The 15,792-nt window shown below is 39.4% G+C and overlaps 1 protein-coding gene across 5 annotated transcripts in view; it reads left to right on the forward strand.

Moving 5' to 3' along the window:
- Positions 1-15,781, forward strand: part of kif13a (kinesin family member 13A) — a 97,673-nt gene extending 81,892 nt beyond the window's left edge. The window contains exons 19-40 of one of the 5 annotated variants that reach the window (XM_065270526.2): positions 649-792; positions 885-1,034; positions 1,112-1,276; positions 2,183-2,356; positions 2,504-2,655; positions 2,731-2,863; positions 3,282-3,428; positions 3,536-3,568; positions 6,014-6,113; positions 6,191-6,317; positions 6,397-6,452; positions 6,586-6,710; positions 8,534-8,710; positions 8,788-8,880; positions 8,971-9,123; positions 11,065-11,142; positions 11,674-11,712; positions 11,782-11,890; positions 11,997-12,148; positions 12,560-12,739; positions 13,212-14,049; positions 14,124-15,781. In XM_065270526.2, coding sequence (XP_065126598.1) covers positions 649-792; positions 885-1,034; positions 1,112-1,276; positions 2,183-2,356; positions 2,504-2,655; positions 2,731-2,863; positions 3,282-3,428; positions 3,536-3,568; positions 6,014-6,113; positions 6,191-6,317; positions 6,397-6,452; positions 6,586-6,710; positions 8,534-8,710; positions 8,788-8,880; positions 8,971-9,123; positions 11,065-11,142; positions 11,674-11,712; positions 11,782-11,890; positions 11,997-12,148; positions 12,560-12,739; positions 13,212-14,049; positions 14,124-14,257 — 3,459 coding nt within the window. In that variant the 3' untranslated portion in view covers positions 14,258-15,781. Of the gene's footprint in view, positions 1-648; positions 793-884; positions 1,035-1,111; positions 1,277-2,182; positions 2,357-2,503; positions 2,656-2,730; positions 2,864-3,281; positions 3,429-3,535; positions 3,569-6,013; positions 6,114-6,190; positions 6,318-6,396; positions 6,453-6,585; positions 6,711-8,533; positions 8,711-8,787; positions 8,881-8,970; positions 9,124-11,064; positions 11,143-11,673; positions 11,891-11,996; positions 12,149-12,559; positions 12,740-13,211; positions 14,050-14,123 lie in introns of all 5 variants that reach the window. The other 4 variants (XM_065270524.2, XM_065270527.2, XM_065270525.2 and 1 more) reach the window with 4 other exon arrangements.
- The last annotated feature ends 11 nt before the right edge of the window (positions 15,782-15,792 follow it).

Here is a 15,792-nt window from a genome sequence, read left to right on the forward strand (position 1 = left end):
GAGAACTAAAAAGTTGTGTAGATACTATGACAAACTAAATTTCAACTTTTATCTGGAGAGAAAAAATAAGAACTGCTTACCTGGTACCCATCTTGAGTGTCACAGTCAAAAATGTCTCTTCAAATATTTTTTTAAATGTTAGTTCATTGAGGGCTTAAACAATGATTGAAAATTGTTGTGAAAATTGGTCTTGGACTCATTTATATTTCTCATTACCACATGTTTCTTTACTGTACATGTTTATAGTATAACATGCACTGAAGCTTTTTATTTTTTAGATTTTTTCATTATAAATATTTCCATGTCAAAGAACCCAAATCCAGTGATGGACACGTTGTGGTAATGAAAACGTTCTCCTTAAATATGGAAAATCCAACAAAATTAGTTTGTATGATGTCATTTGAAAATCATGTGCAAAATAGTACATGAAGAGGTGTTTGTAACTGTATGCTTCTTATTTCGATAGCATTTACTTTTTTTATCAAAATGTTTCATGACACCTCATAAGTCTAGTTTTGCGAGAATCACCCAAATACTTGTGTGATTAAATTTTCCATGAACCTCTTCCTCAGATTCAGAACAGACCTTATATAAATGCAGTGCTACTGTTGCTTGTATGTTAAGTCAATGTTATTATATCTCACCCAGCGTGGAGCGATTGTGAGTGAGCCGGCTATCCAGGTGCGACGTAAAGGAAAGGGAACACAAGTGTGGACCATTGAGAAATTAGAGAACAAATTAGTGGACATGAGAGAACACTACAGAGACTGGAAAGAGGACACACAGGACACGGTGAGTATAAACTGTAATGTAATGTAGTGTACAGTACACGATGAAATCGCTAACATCTGGTCATCTGATTGGGTGTTTTCTTCTTTCTCCAGGTTAACAGGTTGCAGAATAAGGCGGGAGATCCGTTCTATGAAGCTCAGGAGAATCACAACCTCATCGGTGTAGCTAATGTCTTTCTGGAGTGTCTCTTTCATGATGTCAAGCTGCAGTATGCCGTTCCCATCATCAGCCAGCAGGGGGAGGTGAGCTCCTCTCTTTCTTTCCCGTTGATTCGGCCGTCTAACTGAGGTTTATCACACCCGTCTCACTCCTCCCGTAGGTCGCAGGTCGTCTGCACGTGGAGTTGCTGCGTGTGAGCGGAGTCGTACCCGAGCGTCTGACGTGCGGAGACGATTCTTCTGAAAACTCCAGTGAGAGCGGAGGCTATGATGTCATGGACAATAATGGAGAGATTGTTCATATGGCCAAGAAGCTCACATGCAGGGTAAAGAGCTCCTGTCCTGTACATGATGTATTCAGTGTGGTCTACTTTTAAGGGTATCGTAAAAAAGATCTATGCTATAATTGGGTCCCCAGTGCTTCTATCAACTTAAAAAATGTGAAAAACATCAACCCAGTAACTTAGTTTTGGTAAACCATTCTGTACAAGCATGTGAAAGAAAATAGCTCATTGAAATTTGGTTCCTCTTGTGATGTCAGAAGGGGATCTTCTTATAATAATACTGCCCCTTAATCTGCACTATCCAACCACAGCACTAACATTTAGTGCAGAGAGAAAGAAAATAATTGACAGCACAATTGAGTTTCAATTTCAACAAACCATCATTATGGTGATCAGTGTTTGTATTATCAGCTTATTTTCACACGCAAAACGGCACATTTTTGCTCATAATAAATTATCTGTGGGGTATTTTGAGCTAAAACTTCACATATGCACATACTCTGGGGTCACTAAAGACTTATTTTACTTTTTTTTGTCTGGATGGGCAAAATGACCTAAGAAAATAAATCTAGTTTTTAGAAAAAAAATATACAATTTAAGTGAACTTGTGCATAAAACAAGTAAAAAAATCTGCCAATGGGGTAAGCAAAAAAATTTCAAGAAAAATTTGCTTACCCCATTGGAAGATTTTTTTGCTTGTTTTATGCACAAAAACACTTAAATTTGATATTTTTGGTCTAAAAACTAGACTTATTTTCTTGGGTCGTTTTGCTCATCAAGAAAAAGCATCTTAATTTAAGAATTTTTAGATATTGTTACTGAAAACAAGACAAAAATATTAAAAAACAGACATAACAAAACAGACATAAACTAACAATATTGGGTCTTCAAATAAAAATATCAATGTCAGGTGGTCACGGATGCTCTCACTTTGTTGTTTTCTGTCAGGTGCGGATCAGAGAGGCGACGGGTTTGCCGCTAAACTTGTCCAACTTTGTGTTCTGTCAATACACTTTCTGGGAGCAACCAGATCCCACGGTGGCCCCACCCATGGTCAGCCCGGACACGCCCTCCTCACCAACCCCTGATGCCGAATTCACTGTGCGCTTTGACCACTGCAGGGTAAAAGAAAGACCTATGTTTTGTGATCGTATTAAGCCGATCTTTCTGTCTTTTAGGGGCAATTTCCCATAGTATCGGTGTTGTGTAAACCATCATATCAGTGAGATGTGCACATTCATGTAGGTCTCATTCTGCTCATCTGTGTAGGATTTTGTGGTTTACGTGACAGAAGAGTTTCTGGAGTTTATCTCTGAAGGTGCTCTGTCCATTGAGGTTTGGGGTCACAGGTACGCAGGGAACGGTCGATCTGTATGGGAACCAGATGCCCTGCAGGCCAAGACACGGACACTTAGAGACAGGTGCACATCATCTCTTATCAATAAAACTAAATACATTTATTACAGGAGAATGAAACATCACATGTTGTGTGACAGGTGGAGTGAAGTGTCTCGCAGTGTTGAAATGTGGGTTACTATACAAGAACTGAACGAACAGGGCGAGTATTCGTCTGTCGAAGTGCACCAGAACAAAGACGTCAGCACTGGAGGCGTGTTTCAGCTGCGACAGGTCTGACATCTGCGCACTTATTCACTGGTTACATAAAGGATTATTCCTTTCATTAAAAAAATCCTTATAATTTACTTTTTTCTTTGTTCAGTCAAGAAGAAATTAAGTTTTTGTTGTTTAAAATGGTCAGCAAGTGTGCGTATCACATATGTAAACCCCTCCCAAAATACACAACTTTTTGTCTTGCATTAGCCGTGTAATGCGCCAGCGTGACCTTACGTCTTAAGTAATTATGTAAAAAGCTGCCGCATCACACGGCTAGCTCTTCATATTCTTCCCTGTAGTGATGTAGCTAATCAATCCAGCAACATGGCACATTATTATCACAGATGTGACAGATCGCTTAAAACATCAGATCAGGTTTGAGAATTCAAACTTGTCTTCTTCTGTCAGATTGTGTGTATTTTTGTTTGTTCAGGGTCACTCTCGAAGGCTTCAGGTCTCTGTTAAACCCGTGCAGTATTCTGGTACTTTACCTCTGCTGGTGGATGCCGTTCTCTCTCTCTCGATTGGTTGTGTATCTGTTCGATCCACTAAACTACAGAGACCTCTGGACAGTTATCAGGTCAGTATTTACTATAAACACAACACAAAACGATACTTCTTTATCTACTTTAGATTAGGGCTGGATATGAAAGCACATGAGAGTTTGTGTTTGTTCTCTTCTGGCAGAAAGAGGAAGAGGAGGATTTTGATAGTTATCAGGTATTCACATCCAGCAGGCATGATGACAGTTCACTGCTAATCATCTGCTTACTGACAGGGGGCGATCACCCAGCACAACATTCATTTTATTTTGATGTGACATGAAACAGTGATGCGTGGGTCGGGTAAAAAATATTTTGTTTTATTAGCAAAATAAAAAAAACTTGTATGTTTTGTGCAATTCCCTATAGCTTATATTAAATATTTGGTATTAAATATGTTTATATTTTATTATGGTTCTTTGATAAAGTTACAATACGTTGGCCTACGGTGTAATGTAACTTGCGTGATATCCCCCAAACCTTTGGCCTCGCGTGACAAAAGTGCCAGCCACAACAAAAAAACAAAAGGAGAAATTAAAGTGAGGATGGAAGATGAGGTGCGGGAAATTAAGGTCGGGAATTAAGATTGTTAAAAGAAAATAAAGTCAAGCTGCTAAATCTAATGTTTGGGACCGGATCTCAGAAATAGTTGCAATAAACGCTGCTGAAAATGTTGAAAATGCTTATCATTATACTATCTCGTTATTAATATGACCATGCTGGTTTCTATGGTTCATAAGCATATGATGTCTATTATTACAATGCCTATTATGTCTTAATCTTAAATGTCTTACATTTTAATCTATCAAGTTCAAAATATATTGTTGGAAAGGTCTAAGAACGTAGTTTTCATATTTCAATTTTTTTTAGCTGTAATAATAATGCAGTGACAGTAATTTATTCATTTGTGATAAGAGTATGGAGCAAAACGTTGACACCTAGTGGTCGTTGTTGGTAAAACCACTAAAAGTGTGACACAAATCTCATTTTTTGTGATAATTTTATTTATAAAATATATACTTTACTGCATTATTTTGTTTATTAAAATAAATGTAATCTGCTACAACAGTCACATGCATTTTAAATGTCTTTTTTAAAACAATCAATCAATCAATTAATCTCTATTTAAAGAGCACATTAAAAAACAGCCAAGGCTGACCAAAGTGCTGTACATCAAATAAAGCAATTCATCTCAATAAAAACATATCATAAAAACAACTTGCTAGAAAGACATCAGTTCGTTAAAAGTAAAAAAAATAAAAAATAAAAATCAGGAAGTGTTAAAAGCTAAGGAAAATAATTATTATGTTTTCAAGGATGAGTTTAATGGCAATAGAAGGGGCTGTATTAATATATAAAGGTAGGCTATTCCATAATTTGGGTCCCACAACTGCAAAGGCCCAATCACCTATTTTTTTAAGTCGAGATCGCGGTACAACAAGTAGACATTGGTCAAACGATCTTAAGTTTCTTGGCGGGGAATGATGGGAAAGTAAACTGGTTATATACTCAGGGGCCAGATTATTTCGTGCTTTATAAACATAAAGTAAAATTTTAAAATCAACTCTAAATTTGACGGGAAGCCAGTGTAAGGCTGATAAGATGGGAGTAATGGACTCATGTTTGCGTGTCTTAGTGAGAAGTCTGGCTGTTGAATTTTTAATCGATTGTAGTCAATGGCAAGATGATTGGGAGATGCAGTAGTCTAGACATGATCTAACAACTGCATAGATCACTGTTTGGAAATCACTTTGGGATAAAAATGATTTTCCTTTGGAAAACTGACGGAGGTGTAAAAGCTGGATTTTACCACAGCATTAAAAACAAGACCAAGATTAGGTCTTTAGACCAAACAAATGCCAGAGTTACATTAATTTTAAGATGTACATCACCTTTTCACACCCTCTCTCAAAATTGCCTGCGCCATTTAAGGGGTTGGTTGCGGATTTTGTGCAAAAATAGATACAGTGGTGCGGGACGGGCCAAATTATTTCATAAAAGTTGCATAAAACCCTGACCAGCGCATCATTGGTGTGAAAGTGTAAATAATATCATCTAAACATGCCTGTGAGTGCTCATAATATCTTTTAAAGATTGAATGGCATTATTCTGCTAATCTTTAAGAAATGAAACGCTTAGTGTGGTACTTACTGCCCCCAGACCTTTCATAATTCAGTTTAAAAATATCAGTACAATCCTAACCATGAAGACAAGATCTTTAATGCATTATTGGTGCTGATGGAAGGAAACTCTTTAAAGTGAAAGTAATGTCAGGATTACTGCACTAACACACAGCCGTCTGCTTCAGCAGAGCTCATACACGTGTTGTTTATAACAGATTCACATGACCTGTGCATGTCTGCATGTCTTCTGCATGTTACTGTACAGCCATTTCAACAACACAGAGATGGAGCTTCAACATCTGACTGCTTCATCTCTGGCAGTTTGGATGGATTTTTGGATGTCTGTACCTGACATCATGTGAACACCATCAGCTGGAGTCCATCAACAACATCATACAACCTGAAAATATGGAAAAAACCATCGGCTGATGACAGACAGAAGCTCTAGATCTTAAATGTAGTTTATCTCATATTGAGATCTTTCTGCTGGATCTGTGCAGGAGGAAGATCTGAACTGTGTACGGGAACGCTGGTCTGAAGCTCTTATCAAACGCCGGGAATATCTGGAGGAACAGATCAAGAAAGTCATCAACAAACCAGGTGGGATTTTAATGTGAGAGTCCGCTTGTATGATCTGCCGTGTGTCATGAGTGCTGATTCAGTGCTGTGATTGACAGAGAAATCTGAGGAAGATGTGGAACGAGAAGCCAGACTGGTGGAGCAGTGGGTGGGTCTGACGGAGGAGAGGAACGCTGTGTTGGTTCCAGCACCTGGCAGTGGAATACCTGGAGCTCCTGCACACTGGTGAGGGAACATTCATCCACAATAAACCAATGTTTTGAAAAGTTTCCATCTGACCAAGTTTTTGTTGTTGTTACTCAAGGGTTCCTCCTGCTGGTATGGAGGAGCATATACCTGTACTGTTCCTGGACCTGAACGGTAAGATCTCCAGGATTCACACAGTCATGGAAAAACCTGGAAATCATAGGCAGTTGGGATTTCCATACCTGAAAAAGCCATGAAATCTTGAAATGATTATCAGATGTATCTCTGAAGTCTGTGTATGTTTCAGCTGATAATCTGAGTGTGAATGGACAGTTGATCGGACCTCACGCCGCTGGAGTCAACTCCATTCTCCCTAAAGAACATGGCAGTCCGTTCTTCTACCTGCCCATTATCAGACACAGCCATGATGAGGTAACACCTGTGATATCACACACACTGTAAATACATTAATACTCATGATGTACACTCACCTAAAGGATTATTAGGAACACCTTACAAATACTGTGTTTGACCCACTTTCACCTTCAGAACTGCCTTAAGTCTACGTGGCATTGATTCAACAAGGTGCTGAAAGCATTCTTTAGAAATGTTAGCCCATATTGATAGGATAGCATCTTGCAGTTGATGGAGATTTATGGGATGCACATCCAGGGCACGAAGCTCCAGTTCCACCACATCCCAAAGATGCTCTATTGGGTTGAGATCTGGTGACTGTGGGGGCCATTTTAGTACAGTGAACTCATTGTCATGTTCAAGAAACCAATTTGAATTGATTCGAGTTTTGTGACATGGTGCATTATCCTGCTGGAAGTAGCCATCAGAGGATGGGTACATGGTGGTCATAAAGGGATGGACATGGTCAGAAACAATGCTCAGGTAGGCCGTGGCATTTAAACGATGCCCAATTGGCACTAAGGTGCCTTAAGTGTGCGAGGAAAACATCCCCCACACCATTACACCACCACCACCAGCCTGCACAGTGGTAACAAGGCATGATGGATCCATGTTCTCATTCTGTTTACGCCAAATTCTGACTCTACCATCTGAATGTCTCAACAGAAATCGAGACTCATCAGACCAGGCAACATTTTTCCAGTCTATAACGGTCCAATTTTGGTGAGCTTGTGTAAATTGTAGCCTCTTTTTCCTATTTGTAGTAAAGATGAGTGGTACCCGGTGGGGTCTTCTGCTGTTGTAGCCCATCCGCCTCAAGGTTGTGCGTGTTGTGGCTTCACAAATGCTTTGCTGCATACCTCGGTTGAAACGAGTGGTTATTTCAGTCAAAGTTGCCAAAGTCGGCCCATTCTCCTCTGACCTCTAGCATCAACAAGGCATTTTCACCCACAGGACTGTCGCATGCTGGATGTTTTTCCCTTTTCACATCATTCTTTGTAAACCCTAGAAATGGTTGAGCGTGAAAATCCCAGTAACTGGGCAGATTGTGAAATACTCAGACCGGCCCGTCTGGCACCAATAACCATGGCACGCTCAAAATTGCTTAAATCACCTTTCTTTTCCATTCTGACATTCAGTTTAGAGTTCAGGAGATTGTCTTGACCAGGATCACACCCCTAAATACATTAAAGCAACTGTCATGTGATTGGTTGATTAGATAATTGCATTAATGAGAAATTGAACAGGTGTTCCTAATAATCCTTTAGGTAAGTATACATTATAGAGTTGAAATAATATGAAATGATAGATAACAGGGTTTATACAACACAACCATGGAGAGCTGTGGAGACTTAAGATTAGGGTTGCAAAATTCTGGGAATGTTCAAGGCTGGAAACTTGTCATGGGAATTAACAGGAATATATGGAAATTAAAAGGAATTCATGTGAATTTAAAACTGGGAATTTGAAAAAAGTTGCCTATAACAGGGAACTTAAATGTAAAAATGATTTTTGATCAAATAAATCCATATTTGATGAGCGTTAGTATCAGGATTACCTTGCATGCATGTCTACTTATGACCAAGCAAAATGTTTATTTTTTATTGTATATGATATAATTGATATAAATTTCCCTAAATTTCCAAATAATTTCCATTAAGTTTCCAATTTGGAATATTTCCAAAATTCCCCAGATTAAGATCCCATGGAAATGTTCCTCCATTTACACCCCTGCAACCCTACTCAAGATACATATACGATACGATGTAATGATGTTCTGATTTAAAATCTCCTGAGAAAGCATCTGTCGATGTATGACATCATGAACTGGAATATCACAGGTGTCAGCTGTATGTTCCTGGGATTCGTCCATCCATGACTCCGTTCATCTGAATCGAATCACGGCGCCCAATGAGCGGATCTACCTGATAGTAAAAGCCACAGTTCAGCTCAGTCTCCCGGCCTCGATGGAGTTGATCCTGAGAAAGAGAATCGCTGTCAACGTCTATAACAGACAGGTCAGAGAAACACCATACATTCACATCTACTGACCAACAATGCTGTATTAATGAACTGTGATGTATGTGTACTTTAGAGTTTTACTCAGAGTCTGAAGAGAAGGATGTCTTTGAAGAACGTGATGTACTCATGTGGAGTCACATATGAGATTGTGTCTAACATACCAAAGGTACAAACTCTTAAACATCATTCTGAAGTGAACTGTGTCTGTATGATTAGTGTTTGTCTAACACATCACTCTCTGTGTGTCGGTGAACAGGCGTCTGAGGAACCCGAGGAACGTGAGACTTTGGCTTTGATGGCAGCTCGAGGAGAGACTGAAGAGACTTTGGATGGAGAGACGTACATTGAGAAATACACCAGAGGAGTTCTGGAGGTGGAGAACATTCTGTGTCTGGAGAGACTCAGACAGGTAAACCACATCATCATCTTAAGATGTTTCTTTCTCATGTTTTTAAGATGACAGCCAGTTTGTCAGACTTGTAAATGCGTGGATTTGTATGATGTTAGATACATTCAGGTATGTAATCGAACATGGCTTGTAAAGTTGTGATATGGTTCTTAAACTTTTCGGTGTGGGGTGCTTTCCTCCAAAGAAAATTCATGACATAAAACAATCTCAAACTTAGAATTTAAATTAAACAAAACATTAAATGATACAATGTAGTGCTGTTGGCTTTTAGCCTAAAATGAGGTTTAATTTCACAGAATTTATTTCATAATATTTCTAAACTGGGGCCCCCCTTGCACTAGAGGTGTTCTCAGGTCTAAAGAAATGTACACGACCCAAAATGACCCAAATCACTTTTTACCCAAACCCGAGGTGCATAAATCTAGTTTGTTTAAAGAAAGACGAGAAAATTAAGCCGCCTTTCCACAGTACACAACAAATGATAAACCGGAAGTCATTCATTCCCTATGAAGAGTCGCTAAGGGGCTGCGTGAGATGACGACCATCTGCGGATGCATAATTTTCAGATTCATTTTGAGGGTTGAATCTGTTAACTCTTTCCCCGCTAGTGTTTTTCACAAAAGTATAATGCCTTTCAAAAAATGTTCTTTTAATAGATAAACATACAATATGTCAAATGAAAATGCTTTAAAACCAAAAAACTGTTTCATCCTACCTTTATTCGTTCTCTCTTTATCACCTCTCAAATATGGGTAGGTTTCTTCAAAAACACCAAATTATGAGCAAAAAGCTGAGATCATTGCATTTTTGTGAAGGACTTTTGATAGAGATCAGATTCAGAGCGATAATGAAAACATACACAGAGTTTTTACTGTTTGGAGTAAAGGGTTGCTTCTGGGTTTTATAAGTTGGGTAAGAGCGACACCCGGTGGATAATAGCAGAAATACGGATTGCCGTAAAAACTCGTCATTTGCAGGGAAGCAGTTTCTCTTAATTGACGAGTTTACTAGCTTTTGGCAGGGAAAGAGTTAAAATATTTGAACTTGTGTGACTACACTGCAGTCAATACGCCAACCAGAAGTGATGCATTTTAGTCTGTTCCGATCCAAACACTGTGTGCAAGGTGAAAATTATTAATCATTTTTGTTTAACTTTATCAGTAACACTTGAATCCTTTAGAAAAAACGATTGATTACTGATAATTAACACATTTTTAATTGATTAAGTATATTTATTATTTTAATCTTATATTGTCAGTCTTTTTAATATATGCATAGCTGTTTATTGTTTTATTCATTATCATTCATTTATTTATTTCACTATGGCAAATATTTGAATGAAGGCTCTTGCGCTGTAATGAGCTTCTCTCCCACGTTACGATTAAACTAAAACTTCATTACGACTGCCACTAGGGGGTGAACTCCTAGAGTCGTGTCTGAATGTCTTGAACAATGGAAAGGCGACTTTAGACCCGAGTGGCAATTTTTTTAACCCGACTGGACCCGCATGTAAACAACACCGACTGCATGCAGCAGTCAGACAGACAGAAACCCTGGTGGCCTCATATCCAGTTTGACCCGCTGCTAAATTTATTTTCATTTGTTATCTGACGAAGACACCAAGGTAACATTCAAAATTGATTGACAGGTTTGTCTCAACAAAAATTAACCTACTGCCAGCCACATGATGCCGCAAGTACTCTTAGTAAACAGAGGAGGGGTTGCAAAAGGACTAGATGCACACAAGCGAGATAGTTTGGGTTTTCTCGGATACGTTCGGCAAAAATGTTAAATTACCAGAGGCTGCTAATATTATACCCGTCCTGTGTATGAGGCACACGTGAAACTTTTAGACTCAAACCTACTTGGGTTTTCAGATGTAAGTGAACCGTGAAGACCTCTACATCATCTCTCAGTGTTTATGTTTGTCTGTTTGTTCAGGCGGTCACTGTAAAGGAAGCCCTCTCGGTTAAAAACAGACACATTCGCAGAAGTCTCAGCACTCCAAACGTACAGCACGTAAGACCTTTATTTGAGTTTATTTTATTTAAGTGTGTAAAAATGTGTATATATAACCAGTGTGCAGTAGAGTATATATTTAAAGATATGTTTACATGTTTTAAAAAAAACTTTTAGACTATTAGAAGTTCTAATGATTGAAGATTAATAATGTCAGGTGATTTAACCTATTGGGGAATAGGTTACACTTTTTTATTCCAGTTTACACTCATAATAAGATTTACTAATGTAAAATAATGTTGAGTCCTGAAATGCTTCTGGGACAAATTCCATTCAAAAACATCAATTACTGACAAAACTATCAAATAAGTCTGCACTTGACAAAAAATGGCTTCCAGCATTGATGGTACCATGATAAAAGTTTTTAGAAATTTTAAAAACTTCATTAATAATTTTTTGTAAACATTACAAAATTCAGAAACAGAATAATAAAACATATTTGTAAAAGAATCAATATAATGTCTGTATGAATTTCATTATGATAATCGATCCAGACCCAATCATTGACTGTTTAATGTGTTTGTTGTGTAGAAATCAGACGTGACCGGATGTGAGGAAGATGACATCAGGGTTAGTAAACACACAGTTAAACATCCCGACAGATTAACAGACGTCCACACTGAGTGTTATTTTACACAGGGCCACAGTGATCCTCACACAGACGTCTCTGAATCCAGCGTACTGGAGACTTCACACAACAACAACAACCTCACAAAAGACACAACGCTCAGAAGCAGAGAGAATCATGGTAAAATATACCTCACTTAATTTAGTCCTGTTTCAGCTGTACTTATAGTACTTGCTTGTGAAGGACATAGGGTAACGACACACATGATGGACATTTTTCTCCTCAGGGTCGGTACCAGAGAGTCCAACCATCTTCAACTCCAGTCCATTTAAAGTTCTGTCACCTCAACCACCCAAATTTCTTAAATCCCTCATGCCAGTGAAGGAGGAGAATAAAACCAAACGTTCACTGGAGTCACGACCGCTTCTGGGCCTGGAGGTACGAACACATACAATCATATATACACACACATACATATGCATATAAACACACACACATAGCATGTTTTACTCACAGAAAGTCCTGCACATGACTCAATCCATCAATCAACCATGGTCCAAACTTAACACTTGCTATAACAGCAGGTTAGTCTTTCATTTGATTAGAACCATTACTCATAATATTAATTATACTGAAACAATAACCATTGAGTCAAATAAAGAACATTTCTCAGTTGGCAGGTGTGTAATTTTGGACCAGTTTCCCTGTTTTTAACTCACCACCACAACATCATTGCACATGACATTGAAGCGGTCAGTTTCACCTGCGTGTCTGTTTAACTCCATCAGCATGTTTCTGTGTTTAACCTGTTATGCATGGCATGCGTGAAGTGTTATGACTTCATTACAGAGCATGCGCTGGCTTGTGGAAAGCAATGTGCATGGTCCCACCCGCCCCTGGTCCAGACCCAGGGCCCAGAGCGAGGGTCACGGCGGCAGTGACATCAGCAATGACATCATCAGCGTCAGGGCCAATCACAGAAAGCCCAGACTCAGCACAGATCTCACATACACACTGCCACACGCTGCTGTAAGTGTCATTTAAAACACAAAAACACAACTTCACAACCTCACACCGGAGAGACGTTCAAACGCAGTGAAACACTTTAAACATTAAAATGAGTAGACGGGCAGAGCGAAGGGTTAATATTTAAGTTTTCTCTTTTTAAAAGCATGTTTCTGTTTGAGCTGCCTCATCAGCATCTTCCTCATCATCTTCATCACTGCCCTCATGTGGCGATTAGCTGCATGTATTTACATTCACTGCAATACTCCACACGTCACCCTGTTGTGTCTACTCAGATCTGATTGAATCTTTATTATCAGTGAAGTTGATCAGCAGCCATAGCATAGCTATTTCAGAAATACTTTTTGGTATTAAGATCATTACCGAATTTATTACCGAATGTTACATCGAAGCCTAGTGAATATGACATAACACAGTGAGGAGATCATCACTCTTCTGCCGTTTGTTTCCTTTTTGCTTGTATCTGATTGGTCAGGATTCAGAGGAGGAGGAGCCTGATGCAGAATCAGCCTTCAGTATTCCAGACCCCAGTTTCAAGCCTTACGTTCCAGAGGATTTCGCAAACTTCGAGGTGTACAATGCCAGTCTGGAGGCATCCGTGTGCGCGTCAGGTGTCGGGCCGCGAGCCGCAGAGAAAGACGTGTCCAAAAGTCCCACGGCCAGCAGCTGTACCAGCGGCTACTTCTCTCATAGCGCATCGACCGCCACGCTGTCCGACGTCCTCTTCGCTGCCAGTGACAGCTGTGACCAGCTCAGCACAAGAGAAACCTCTGAGCCTCAGGAACAAAGAGGATTCGTATCTACTAAAAGTGCTGAAACGGGTCACGCGCCAGTGTCCGGTCCACCACAGACCGTCCCCTGCACCAAGCGAGACTGCTCTTCCTTGCTTCCTCGTAAATGCATTCTGAGCGTCAGTCAAGAATTCACAGATTTTAAGGGTGCAGATGATGCTGTCATAGTGGAAGATCTCCGTTGTTTCCAGACAGGTTGTTCAGACTCGACCAAAACACCAGACATGGACGTTAGTCACAGTGTCTGTCCCACTCTTCCACAAGCCCAGTGTCGTCTCATCAATGGAGAAGAGCCTCACAGTGCTCCTCTATCTGACACAGAACTGAATGGTGAAGAACTGGAGGATTTGGAGGATGCAGATTCTTTTGTGGATGAGAACGCACCTGCGGTTCAGTTGCCGGACTGGATGGCACCCGGCGAGCAGGTTTGGGTGGGCAGGTGGAGCGGGACGGTGCATTACGTCGGAGGGGTGGAGTTTTCCAAAGGCATCTGGGTTGGAGTGGAACTGGACCATGCTGTCGGTAAGTGAACTGATCAATGCCAGAAAAAGTCAAAGTAAAGTGCTTTATTTGAAGATCCTTCCTGTGCTTTACAGGCAAACACAATGGCACGGTCCAGGGCAGAGTTTATTTCCGCTGTGCCACGGGTCACGGCATCTTCGTAAAGCCAGCTCGTCTCACCAGAGGACCTTCGTCCACAGACGCCAAACATCAAGCTGTGTGCCACTAGTCACAGAATACTGACCTAAAGGTGAAACGTGTCATTTCTGTACCATTAACAACTCCAAACACATTTACAAAACTCCATCTTGCCAGAAATTCAGTGTTATTATCAGATGAATAAATGGCGGTTTGATTTATTGCTGCGTATGGTGTAGAAATGAAACCCTTTACCTTTAAGAACAGGTGGATGACATCTTTACCAGCCTGGACATTATGAGTGCTAACATCATCTATACATCTGTTTCCATACGACTGATATCTGTATACGTGTTGACCGATTTGCCTCATTTTGTGGCAATAATATGTGTGTGTGCATGTGCGTGTGGGTGCGTATGTGTGTGTTATAGGCTTATTTTAATGTCATCTTTGAATGTCAAAAGTTGCACAGTTGCACAAACCTTTTATATCATGTTAGCTTTGATATAGCTGAAATACTAACTTCAAGTAAACTTGCATCTTGGTTAATTGACCACTTTTATACATGACTAAGTTTATTAATCAAACTATGCCTAACGTTCGAGTAGTTTAAGTGAGGTTAAGATGTCTGTTGGAGGTAAGAATGTACTACTGTTTGTTTGCGTGCTGATATCAGGTATTACCAAAGACAGCCTTTTAAATCTGCTGTGCAAACCTCAAAGATATCTTCTCATCTTTTCTAGATTACTTTGCCAATATGCATGTGATTCCTGTGTACTTTAATGTTTGTTTAACAGATTGATGCTAATATGCTAAGTGCCATATTTCTTCTGGACACCACGTATCCATCAGAACTTTAAAATGATGGTGGATTGTTTTATGTTTTGCTGTTTTTTTTAATGGACGGCAGGTCTCTTGTTGTTGAGTACTGTCACTGTGTAAGGACTGATAATATTATTAATATCAGAGGTTTAAACGCTTGCACTGGAGGAACTGAATCCTGGATGTACACGATGCACAAACGTTGGAGTAATCTCACAGACGCATGTGACTTTTTTCACCAGACAAAATTGTGTATAGTGTGGACACCCAATAATGCAGAAAGCACCTTGTTTTCTTTACTATACCCTTGACTGACAAAAAAATAGAGATTTATATCTATGATCTGCTTTGTGCCTATCAGCCAGAAGTACTGACACAAGCCCTGTTTGAGGATGGGGTCTTTTTAAATAATTTACCCAACTAATAATGAAGCTTCAAGCATTTAAATCAGTGTGTGTTTGACTGTCGAGTTTTATAGTTTGTGATACTAAGTAAAGGTTTTATTTAGGTAAACATGGGATGAGATATAGCCTAATGAAAGCGCTTAGTGCCATGAGCAGATTGGATTTTATTATGATTCAGAACTCTGGATTTTAAGTGAATATTGATGCTGTTATGGAGACCCCAAGACCTTAAAAAAGTAAAAGCAAAGCTGCTCTCCTTGTCAAGGAGCTGTACATAACATGTATGAACATAGTATTTACATTATAATAATGTACAGAGTTGTATTTATATTCTACCTGCAGACTGTTGGTACAAAGATGTTGTAGAATACAGAACGTTTACAATTTAATATCTGTGTCT

The sequence above is a fragment of the Paramisgurnus dabryanus genome, chromosome 13 (assembly GCF_030506205.2).
Source record: "Paramisgurnus dabryanus chromosome 13, PD_genome_1.1, whole genome shotgun sequence".
NCBI classification, from domain to species: Eukaryota; Metazoa; Chordata; class Actinopteri; order Cypriniformes; family Cobitidae; genus Paramisgurnus; species Paramisgurnus dabryanus.